Source organism: Puma concolor, chromosome D4 (genome assembly GCF_028749965.1).
Source record: "Puma concolor isolate L17-30 chromosome D4, mPumCon1.1.hap2, whole genome shotgun sequence".
Lineage (NCBI taxonomy): Eukaryota > Metazoa > Chordata > Mammalia > Carnivora > Felidae > Puma > Puma concolor.
This window is the reverse complement of record NC_141679.1, coordinates 80,934,362-80,947,052: the sequence shown is the minus strand read 5'-3', so window position 1 is coordinate 80,947,052 and position 12,691 is coordinate 80,934,362. Positions and strand designations below refer to the sequence as shown.

Here is a 12,691-nt window from a genome sequence, read left to right as displayed (position 1 = left end):
TCTGTGCTGACAGCTCGGAGCCTGGAGCCTGCTTCGGATTCTGTGTCTCCCTCTCTCTGACCCTCCCCCGTTCATGCTCTGTCTCTCTCTGTCTCAAAAATAAATAAAGGTTAAAAAAAAATTTTTTTTTTAATTAAAAAAAAATAAAAAGTGTTTTCTTTCACAGAAATATGCCAATATGTTTGGAAATGCTTGCAAATGTTTGCAAATATCATTTATCACTATTGATTCTATAATACAAGCAAACTTCCTTGGGCTTAAAACACAGATATCTACGATGATTTGAGTATTCTTGCTTTCTCCTAAGTATCTTTTCCCGAAAATGATGGCAAAAGGACTTTGTTTGTTTTAACTTGACCCATCTTTCGTAACCCAGTTTAATCATTTCACAGATTCCCTTTTGAAATAAATGTACTAGATTGTCAGACAATCATGGAAGATTTTTTTTATCACCTCAATAACATGCAAGAAATATCTTTAGTGAAATTTGTATATCAAATTCTCTTTTGTGTGACATTTTTCTAATGAGTTTAGTACTAAAGTGTTGGTAAGGTTAAAACCTTATTTATTCAAAGCAAGGAATGCCAATGTGACCCTAAAACATCTGAATAATTGAAAAATGTCTAGAGAAATTGGTTCTGTTACTTTAGAATAAAGTACCTATTAGGTAATAAGGTAGATGAGTACAAATATAAGGAAGATTGTACATAAATTTTTTTCTAGCAAACATAAAACATACAAATCTCAAGGATAAAATTTTATTTCATTCTAAGTTAATAGACTTGTTTGTTATAGGAAGCTTTTTTTTTCTTCAGCTCTTCTAGTAAAAGTATTAAAATCTTCATTGAAAGGTATAAACATGAGTTTATTTTTAAAAAAAGATATTCTGCATCTGAATGAATGCAAATTTGGAATTTGTGTCATATGAATTAATAGATATTGGAGGATATCCATTCCCTGCTAAATAGAAAAGTATTTGATGGGTTATTTCCTAGAAAACAATGCCAGTGTCCTCAGCATGGCATTTTCATTGCCTATCACAATCTTTCCTCTACCTAATGTTCAGCATCTTCTGTAGACGGGGACAGACCAAGGAACAATTCCATAGAGCTTCTCTGAAGATCTGTCTTATCCTTAGGCCATTTCCAGCGCCAATGACACAACCACTCAGGATTTCTCTAGAAAGATTACTTCATGAGCCTTGTCTAAACCAGACCTATCCTAAAATCATCTCATTTTGAAACTGAATCCTGGTAGGTCTCTGTCAGTATCAGAGCATATAGATTTATCAGAGGCATGCTCACAGACTGATACAACTTCAGAGCAGGTGTCCTGGTCAAAAGGGATAAGGCCAAAGGCAAAGAGATCTACTGGCTTCTAGCTTTGAGCCATTCATTCTACTGTCAAATTCCCATGTTAGAATCTCCTTATTTGTATTAATCAAAATAGATCTCTAGGTGTAAATCCCTTTCTAAAAGATCTCCTACCTCTGCATCTGGGCATTAAAGGGTGTTTTTCAGTTCTGATTTTAGTTTTCCGACTTAAAAGTCCCTCTTTCTGACATTAATAATTAACCAGTAAACTAATGTACCCAAATTCTTCAATCTCAGTTTATTTAAAAGGAGAGTAGCTTCAAAAAGGTTATATCCATGGTTTACTGATACCTCCAGCCATGGGCCTTTGGGGCATACTTGTTTTTTTAATCTTCCTGGGTAAAAGTTGGGGACAGGAACAAACGTAAGTAAAAGAACCCATCTTCATTTATCAATGCATCTTAGTTGTGATGAGTGAAAAATAAATTCAGTAGATGGTGCTAATTTGAAAATAACTTTCTACTTCCTAGAGTACCTGGTGAATAGTCTCACCTCTGAATGAGAAAGTCATGGAAGCATTTTGATTTGAGGAGTGGCTTACAACACAGCAGCTTTATGGGATTGTTATTTATAAAAATCTACATAAGTGATTGTTTGAATTCCTCTTCAGAAGAGCAGAAAATAAACTCAAGATAACAAACTTTCTTGCCATTGATTGCTTATTTCTATTTGGTTCATAATTTTCTTTGTATATTCCATGTACTTATTGTACATAGTAAAGCACATGTTACTTTGAGGTCAATTCTAATACTGTGATTTGAAAACCTATTGTAACTGTTTATGTAACTAAATTTATGAATTAATTCTTCACAAATTTTGGTGTTATAGAAATATTGTGCATTTTAAAGTATTTCTTAAAAAATACTGGTTTGGGGGCGCCTGGGGGACTCATTCAGTAAAGCATCTGACTTCGGCTCAGGTCACGATCTCGAGGTTCATGCGTTCAAGCCCCATGTCGGGCTCTGTGCTGACAGCTCAGAGCCTGGAGCCTGCCTCAGATTCTGTGTCCCCCTCTCTTTTTTCCCCTCCCCTGCTCATGCTCTGTCTCACTCTGCCACTCAAAAATAAATAAATGTTAAAAAAATACTGATTTGGGGGGCACCTGGGTGGCTCAGTGAAGCGTCCAACTCTTGATTTCAACTCAGGTTATGGGTCAGGCTCTGCACTGACAGTGTGGAACCTGCTTGGGATTCTGTCTCCCTCTCTGTCCCTCTCCCGCTCGTGCTCACTCTCACTCCCTCTAAATAAATAAATAAATGAATAAATAAATAAATGATTTTGTATCTAGAAATAGCATTTTAGTACTGAAAAGGAACTGGAAAGTATCTAATTGAACCTACTTATTTCACATATAAGGATAAACCCAGACAGAGGGGAAAGTGACTTGCCAAAGATCATGCTGCTGGAGGGAGACAAAAGCAGGGCTTGTATTAAGGATTCTTTTTTTTTCCACTTTGGTTTGCTTTTTCTTTTTTTCATTTTGTCATAAATGTATACATAAATATTGAAAATATAAATATAAATGTATACTCAGGATGTCATAAATTTACAACACTCTCCCACCCCTATCTGAGTTTCTTACATGGCCACAATCTTACCCCCTTCCCTCGGTAGTTTTTATATAGTCGCTTTTGAGAGGCAAGTGGCAAAAGTTCAGGGAGATTGAGATTAAGTGACTTCAAATTAGTAGTAGAATTAGGACTAGAACCCGCGTCTCATGATTCTGAATTCTTTCTACTACACCGTACTGGCCCTTAATAAGCACCTCCTCTCTTTCTCTGAAAAAATGACAGTGTGCTGCTTACAGCATAGCGAACAATATAATTAATTTGACTGATTGATTCAACAAAATTTATTGAGCACCTACCATGTGATAGGCACTGGGGATGTAATAGGTGGTATAAAGCTTGCATTCTAGTGGGAGAAGCAAATGATGGGTGGATGAATGAACCAATGAATGAATGAATAATATTAGGTGGCTATCAGTACAAGGAAGAAAAAAATAGAGTCAGAGGATAAAGAAATGACGGGGCCTTACCCCAAAGTTGTAGAAAGTGAGAGGAAGCAAATTATGCAAATATCTGGGGAAAGAGTATTCCAGGTAGAGGCCAAAGTCATATTTTTGCCTCTCTGCAAGCTCAGTGGCCTGATCTTCTTTTCTTTTTAAAATATTTTTAATTAATTTATTTATTTTGAGAGAGACAGAGAGAGCGAGTGGGGTAGCGGCAGGGGAAGAGAGAATCCCAAGCAGGCTCTCCACTGTCAGTGGAGAGTCCAATGTGGTGCTCAAACTCACAAACCATGAGATCATGACCTGGGCCAAAACCAAGAGCCAGACACTTAACCAATTGAGCCACCCAGGCGTCCCTGGCCTGACCCCCTTAAACTGTTGAAAGAAAATAAGAAAAGTAGGATATATTTTTTTAAGAATGGTTTTTTTATGTAAATAGATTGTGGTACTGATAAGCCAATAAAGACCAGAATCTGTATGAAGGGTGATTCCAAAGCCATCTTTTAGGGACTTCTAAATACTGAATACTTTATGTTTTATCACCACCACCACCACCACATGGACAATTCAAAATTAAAACAATATTAAACTGAAAAAGATAAAACGAGAATGCTGAAATTAAAATAGCGTATTTTTCTAGATTTTTCAGATTGCGTAACTCTTGCTATCTAGTTTAGTATAGCAATTGAAATTGTTAACCCAGGAAACGGGCTGCTTGGGTTCAATTCCTAATTCTGTAACTTAACTGTGTGACCTTCGGCAAGTAAATTATCAGTTTCTTCATCTGTAAAATGGGAGTAATAATAAGATCTTCCTCACAGAGTGGTTGTAGCACAAAGTGAGTATATCTATCTACCTATCTATCTATCTAGTTGTTAAAACAGTACCTAGCACAGATTTCAGGAAATGTACCTTATTATCAGCAAAACTTAACTTTTCTCATTTCCTCCTCTTCCTGGGTAAGCATTTGAAGAATTCAGATGATGGTTGGAAATCTGGAGATCTTTTCCCTCTTTTACAATTTGTTTGCTGCCAGATGCTTTAAAAGGACTTAATTGCTTCCAAATTAATTTCATTTGTTACCAAAGACTTCCTGACTTTTTAAACGTCATATTGTTGACAGGGGCCCGCAATAATTCTGCCAGGTGCCATGGCAGGTGGCCTCCAGGCCTGTTCGGCCACTTGAATTAGTCCGTCACTGTGACCTTTTGGGTTGGAGCACACTTTTCTTTTCCTGTGTAATCACACATATGGCTCTCACTATCCAAATTAGCCACTTTCATGAAATATAACTAAGAGTTTATATTTGTAAGTGTTCTTTTAACAAACCAATGAAAATACACACATTTAAAAAATTTATTTCAAAAACCTATATAGACTCATTTGCATTCTTGTATAAACCATGTGAAAAACAATATTGGGAATAGCTTTTAACTCATTTTAGTCAAATTAAGGAAACTTAACATTTATCGAGTACTAAGCACGCTAGGTGTTTTCATATACATATTCTCATTTAGTCCTTACTGCAAGCTGGTAAAGAAGGTGATATTTTCACAGGTAAATTATTTTGGTCTTAGAAAGGGTTAGTGACTTTACCATGGTCACTCAACCAGTAGATGACAGACTGGAATTCAATCCCTGGTGCCTTTGTCGCCTTCTTCATTCAGTAAATATATTGACCTTAGGTACATATTCCAGTCAACAGCATTCAGAGTCTCTCTTTGCTGCCGCGGCTCAGGGAAAGTGTTATTAGTAACTTTCTAAATGCTAACTAAATCTCCAGCTCTGTTTCTCAAGTCTTAATTCCAAGCTTCTTCTTCTTGGAAGCCATGCCGAAATTATCATAGATCACTAATAAACTTTGATTTAAAAATACCACTTTTGAGAAAATGTGCCTATTTGAATTTCTCAAGTGAGATGAAAAAATAAGAAACACGACGAAATGCAATCACCTAAAGATAACGGCCCTTTTTTTGTCCTGTTTCAACAGGTATGTCATTTCAGCGCCAAAAATATTCCGTGTTGGAGCATCTGAAAATATTGTAATTCAAGTTTATGGATACACCGAAGCATTTGATGCAACAATCTCTCTTAAAAGTTATCCTGATAAAAAATTTAGTTACTCTTCAGGCTATGTTACTTTATCCATGGAGAATAAATTCCAAAACTCTGCAGTCTTAACAGTATGTATTTATTCTTCATTTTCTTTATACATACAGAATATTCTCAACAAAATGTGTACCAACTTTGAATGTTGTAGAGATTTGGCCATTTAAGGGGCGCCTGGGTGGCGCAGTCGGTTAAGCGTCCGACTTCAGCCAGGTCACGATCTCGCGGTCCGGGAGTTCGAGCCCCGCGTCAGGCTCTGGGCTGATGGCTCAGAGCCTGGAGCCTGTTTCCGATTCTGTGTCTCCCTCTCTCTGTGCCCCTCCCCTGTTCATGCTCTGTCTCTCTCTGTCCCAAAAATAAAATAAAAAAACGTCGAAAAAATAAAATAAAATAAAATTCTAACTAAAAATTACTTCCTGCTCAAAATGCTGTTTTAAATTCTGATATAGATTCAAAAGTAAACAACCAGAAAATCAAAGACAACTAGACATGGAAGGGGCTCTGAAGCTCATTTAGACCAGTGTTTCTTTAAAATGAGCTCCTTAAAAAATAATCTATATTTGAAATTTTAAAAGAGCTTAAGATTAGAGGGGTGCCTGGCTGGCTCGGTCAGTAGATTGTGCACTTGTGATCTTGGGGTTATGAGTTCAAGCCCCACGCTGGATGTGGAGATTACTTAAAAATAATAAAATTAAAAAAAAATAAAAATAAAAAACAAAAGAGCTTAAGATGAGAATTATATTGATATTCAGTATTTTGAATTTATTTCATAAATCTGTTTTGGTTTTATAATTATATAAAACTCATAAGCATAAGAAGATTACACTGGTCTGAGGTTTTACATATTTAAGTAACATTGTAATAAAAATAAATTTTTATTATATTATAAACAATAAAAAGTCAGCACTGAGAGTCCTCCAGAACATTTTATCCGTTATAAAATTTTTTAAGTTTATTTATTTATTTTTGAGAGACAGAGAGACAGAGAGAGTGAGAGGGGGAGGGACAGAGAGAGAGGGAAAGAGAGAATCTCAAGCAGGCTCCGCACTGTCAGCACGGAACCTGATGTGGGGCTTGAACTCACAAACCATGAGATAATGACCTGACCCAAAACAGAGTTGGATGCTTAACTGACTGAGCCACCCAGGCACCCCACATTTTATCCTTTAAATGGAGTCTGTAGGGGCGCCTGGGTGGCGCAGTCGGTTAAGCCTCCGACTTCAGCCAGGTCACGATCTCGCGGTCCGTGAGTTCGAGCCCCACGTCAGGCTCTGGGCTGATGGCTCGGAGCCTGGAGCCTGTTTCCGATTCTGTATCTCCCTCTCTCTCTGCCCCTCCCCCGTTCATGCTCTGTCTCTCTCTGTCCCAAAAATAAATAAAAAACGTTGAAAAAAAAATTTAAAAAAAAAATAAATAAATAAATAAATAAATGGAGTCTGTATATTATTCAAGTTTGAGAAACACTGATCTAAATAAATTGTAACCAAATGTAGGAAGTTTTTCATTAATGTTCTTGATTGCAAATCCCCTAATCTCTTAAATACTTCCAGTTACTAGGTTTATTAAGAATTAAAATTAATTTCCCAATTAATTTCAGTAGACACTCTTATATCTGATGTCACTGGCCACACATGTGTGGCTGTTACCTTTAAATTTAAATCAATCAAATTTAACTGCAATAAAAAATTCAATTCATCAGTCACAATAACCACATTCCAAGTGCTCAAATAGCCACATGTGACTGGCGGCTACCATATCGGACAATGTAGATATTGAACATTTCCATCATCACAGAAAGTGCTCATGACTTGAGCAGACTTAGATAGTTAATTGAAAGAGTAGATTAAGTAGGGAATCATAAAACTTGATGCATATCTTCGGCATTTAATTTTACATTGTAATGTATCTTTGTTTGCCAATTGTTTGATGTTGTGCCAAGGTCTTTTCTTTAAGCATGGGCACCCTGGTTGGAGTGTCAAATCTTATTTATTATGCATTGCACCTTTAACAAATCATCTTTGTTTACAGTTTCTGTTTCTTTAAAACGGAGAAAGAATGTAAAGACACTTGTAAAGCAATCTGAGTGCAGAGTCTTTATAGGTTTCTATTGTCTTCCAAACTTTGACAGTGATCTTACAGATTTAATTCCACGGCTGTTGGTTTTAGGGATTAACTTTTACCCCATGTTTCCAAAGCCTGAGTTTTCATAGAAACACTTTTCTTTCTTTTATTACTCTTTATGTATTATATTTGCATATCATGCAAACGTATGTAAAGTAATTACAATTACATACACCAAATGAGAAAGCAGGCAGGTCAACCTGTGGGGGCAGAAGGATAGAGAGAGTACAAAGTGTCCTGAACATCAGGCAGGATGTGGCACTGAGGGAGTGGAGAGCATGGGCTAATCCAGTGAGCTGATGAAATGAACGTTTGTTAAGAAGCTTCTATAGCAGCAGCTTTATTAAGGGTATATAAAATTTAGGAAACATGGAAACCAAAAGACTTTTAATTGCTTAAAGCTAAATCCTGACTATGATATTTGACAGTGACACACTTTGGGTAAAATTTATTCAGTATTCTGGCTCCTCTACGACTTTTAAATGGTTAAATACTCATACCCATTTTTTTGTTCTATTGAAATGACAGTAGGACTCAGAAAATCAACAGTTTTTATAACCTAAAAACTATAGTCCATCAACATTTTCTTTAACAGGTACAACCCAAACAGTTGTCTGGAGGACAGAACCCAGTTTCACATGTGTATTTGGAAGTTGTATCGAAGCATTTTTCAAGATCAAAAAAAGTGCCAATAACCTACGACAATGGATTTCTCTTCATTCATACAGACAAGCCTGTTTACACTCCACAACAGTCAGGTAGGGTATAAGATGCCTCTTCCTCTGTGGTGGAGAGGGGGGGATTAACATTATACTGTAGAGTTTTTTTTTTACACTTGAAATTAAATGGACACAAGTTTCCCACTTGATCAAAAGAGTCTCAATTCCCAATGACTTCTATATTTATAAATAGCATTTTAATCTAAAATTTATATAGAAATTACTAAATACACCATTTAAGTATAAATTTTAAATTCGTATGGAAAGTACAAAATGAACCATTATATAATCTGCCCCATTAGTTGTTTCCATGGAGAAAAAAGCTTTTTTAAAAATTGTGAAATATTGTGTTATATTTTATTTATTAAACAAGTAGAAGATGTAATTGCAAATATAATTTTGGAAATGAGAAAATAATTTATTATGGAGCCATGTTCATTTTTTAAAAAGTTCCTTTGACTTTGGAGCTATTCCTCAAATTCAGAAAACAAATCCAACCCTAGGGAATCAGATGATTCAGCAAAGAATAAATTAGATAACAGATATATGGATATTAATTTTCTGAGGGACTCTACTTAAGAAAGTTTCTTTTTTTTTTTTTTTTAACGTTTATTTATTTTTTTGGGACAGAGAGAGACAGAGCATGAACGGGGGAGGGGCAGAGAGAGAGGGAGACACAGAATCAGAAACAGGCTCCAGGCTCTGAGCCATCAGCCCAGAGCCCGACGCGGGGCTCGAACTCACGGACTGCGAGATCGTGACCTGGCTGAAGTCGGACGCTTAACCGACTGCGCCACCCAGGCGCCCCTACTTAAGAAAGTTTCTAATAGAATATTGCTTCATATTCGTGGTTCCTCTGTTAGTGGGAGAAAGGGCAGGATAGCAGGCAACATTCTATGACTGATGGATGACTGGATTTATTCCCAGTGAACCAAAAGTAAAACTCAAAAAAGTGTAGGGGTGCCTGAGTGGCTCAGTTGGTTGGGTGTCTGACTTTGGCTCAGGTCATGATCTCACAGCTCGTGAGTTCAAGCCCCGTGTCAGGCTCTGTGCTGACAGCTCGGAGCCTGGAGCCTGCTTCAGATTCTGTGTCTCCCTCTCTCTGCCCCACCCCTGCTTGCGCTCTGTCTCTCAAAACTGAATAAAGGTCACATGTCTGCAGTCAGTTGACTCCTCTGTATCTTCTTCTCACCATCATTAACTTTTGAGTACATCAAAGATAGCATTATAAGAGAGCTACATGTGGGAGGGGAGTTTATGGACTTTCAATAATGTTATTGTTGGTGAAGGACAGGGGGAAGGGTAGAGGGACCAGCCAGCTTTGTGGAAACGCTTTTCACACAGTGCATACTTGCTAAATGTTGGTTGATGTTGGTGATGACAGTAGTAGGAAGGAACAGGCCTAACCATGGCCACTGCAGCAGGAGTTCCTGTTCAGACAAGCTCAGAAAGGAAAGGCCTAGAAAGGGTGGGATATTGCTGTCAGCTTGGACAGATTGTCATTGGCAGAGTAATAGCATCTCATGACTCCAGGAAGAGGACTTAGTATGTACATAGAGCCCATAAAGCTTGGGCCCTTTAAAACATAATAATTACCTTGGGGTGCCTGGGTGGCTCAGTCGGTTAAGCGACCGACTTCAGCTCAGGTCATGATCTTGAAGTCCGTGAGATCGAGCCCCACATCTGGCTAGAAGCTCGGAGCCTGGAGCCTGCTTCGAATTCTGTGTCTCCCTCTCTCTCTGCCCCTCACCCGCTCACACTCTGTCTCTCTCTCTCTCTCTCAAAAACAAACTTTAAAACATAATCATACCTAGAAACAGACATATCTTTGCCCTTGTCCTCCTCTTATATCAAAGGCTAATTTAGGAGATTAGACACTCTGGAGCCAGATTGTCTGGGTTCAAACCCCAGCTTGGGCTGTTGTGAGCTCTATGACCCTGCACGTGTTACTCAACCTCTCTGAGCCCCACTTTCCTCATCTGTAGAATAGAGATAATACTAGAACTTACCTCACAGAATCGTTGTAAGAGATAAGTGAATTCATATGGATAAAGCACTTAAGACAATGTCTAGCTCAGAGTAAGCACTAGGGAAGTGTTTTCCATTACCATTTGATCTGTGGAATAGCACAAAGCCTCATTTACACAGAAGAAAAAAATTACTTAAAAGTCATTCTCTTAGAACTGATTAAATCTTGTTATTTCTAGCTCTCATGTCTTGATCCACACATTTAATCTGAAGATCCTTGAGGGATTTAGTGGAACCATCTTTAAGGCTAAAGGCTTAAGTCTTCAAGGCTTTGTAGGTTAAGGACTTCAGAATATTAGCCAAAATCCTTCAATTCCATACAACCTGTGTCCTGCCTTCCCCTCCAGCTTTATCACCCACCATGCTCCCCCTCATCTGTGGAAACCAGTCAAACTGACCTCTTTCTAGCTGCTTTCTCACACTACGTTCCTGCCCATATTAAAGCCTGTATATCTCTGCCTGGTACATGCATGCCCCCCGCCCCCCGCCCCCGCCTGACTTATTAACACCCACTCGATTCCCACATGTCATCCATAGAGCACAGCCTTCTCTGACCTCTATGACTGCTTCAGATCTCCCTCTTCTATGCTCTGAGAAAGCTAGGCAGTGTCTTTGTATGCTTCTTACCCTGGATTGCACATGCACTTGTGATATCACGGGTTCGCTCTCTCCTCCACTCCGTGTCTGATTTGCTTACCGCCCTATCTCCAAGTCTAGCACAGTGTCGACACATAGAAGGCATTCAATACGCTTTTTTCAAAACCTAAGAAGCCATTATCTTTGGTACTAAAGAATTATATTGATCTTGCCTCCAAATACACTGTTGCCGTGAAGACAAGATTAATTTTCTAATCTAGACTCCAACTGGGTAAAAAGTAGATATGTAGCAGTTGTAGAAATAACAATACTAAAATAAAAGTAATAAGCACTCGTTGAGTAGTTATGATGCGCCAGGCTGTGTAACAGCTTTGTCTCATTTGGCCCTCACAATACTACAGAATGGATACCAGCAGTTCTGTTTTACAGATGAGGGAACTAAGATTTAGAGGGATTAAGTCTCTCACTCCGGGACATGCTAGGAAGCGACCTTCCCAGGAATGAAACCAAAGTTTTGACCTCCAGAGTCTCCAGGGCCTGAGCTCTTAACTTTTTGTGACATACAGCATCTGGCAGCATCCCAGTGACACTCAGTCTGAACTGGGTATGTCCCTAATGCAGAAGGGAGGACGCGAGGCGGAAGGGGATGAGGGCAAGGGGGACAGCAGAGTGTGCATGGCGCGGGGTGGGGGGGCGGGGGGGGGCAGATTTACTGAACATTTTGCTTTGACCTTATTGAAACCAATTTTAGAGAGCTTAATGTGGCTTCTTTATGTAGAGCTTTGCATAATACTAACCCTTTAAAAGGATTATGGCTCCACTTCAATTTTATTTTGTGGCTAAAGTTTTGGCCATGAAATGATTTGAGCATCAGTAAATGAACATCGGGGAAATTACAATATGTCGTATGGGAAGGAACTAGATTAGCAGGTCTCAAGCAGTTAAGAGTTCAATTCTAAGCAGATGCATTTGCTTAAAAGGCAGGGAGGGATCTATTAGCTGGCGGAAACAAATAAAGAGAACTAATTGTTCCTGAGCCCTTGCCATTACACATTCAACAATGACAGAACAATGGTAGGATCTGGCTCAATGAATCTAATAATACCACACAATTCAAAGCTGCCATTAGCAACAATAAGGGATACTTTGGGGGCCTTGCTGGTTTTTATAAGTGCAAAAGTGTATAATGTTGAAATCAAACTACCTAATTTTCCACTGAAATCTTCAACTCTTATACGAGACATTATATTCCCATATAACCATATGGTAGAGATCACTATGAAATTCTTTTTTTATTTACCATGAAATTTTTGATAAACAGTGGCCTGATGTGTGTTCCCCAAAAAGTTGTAGGGATATACATTTTAACAAAATGACCTGTACTTTACTTTCACTAGGAAAAGTAGCTCTTTAAAGACATCCAAGAGAATTCTCTTTAAAAGAAAATAATCTTCAGTAATGTATATGTCTGTAAACTAACTTTTTCTTTCTTCTAAATATGGATTTTTTCTGTGTAGATTTTTGTGATTGAGTTTTTTTTTAATTATACTCATCTCTTTTAAGGATGATTATTGTAAAAAAATCAAAATACTCTTGTGTTTAATGGAGGTTTTGATAATATCAATTATTCTTACAGTAAAGGTTAGAGTTTATTCACTGAATGATGACCTGAAACCAGCCAAAAGAGAAACTGTCTTAACTTACATCGTAAGTATGTTATTTATTTAAATAAT

The 12,691-nt window shown here is 37.9% G+C and overlaps 1 protein-coding gene across 1 annotated transcript in view; it reads left to right on the top strand.

Moving 5' to 3' along the window:
• The first annotated feature begins 1,618 nt into the window (after positions 1 to 1,618).
• The window catches only part of LOC112865031 (complement C5), an 86,392-nt gene continuing 75,319 nt past the window's right edge, over positions 1,619 to 12,691 (top strand). The window contains exons 1-4 of the mRNA XM_025931246.2: positions 1,619 to 1,737; positions 5,375 to 5,567; positions 8,210 to 8,372; positions 12,595 to 12,665. Coding sequence (XP_025787031.2) covers positions 1,673 to 1,737; positions 5,375 to 5,567; positions 8,210 to 8,372; positions 12,595 to 12,665 — 492 coding nt within the window. The 5' untranslated portion in view covers positions 1,619 to 1,672. The remainder of the gene's footprint in view (positions 1,738 to 5,374; positions 5,568 to 8,209; positions 8,373 to 12,594; positions 12,666 to 12,691) is intronic.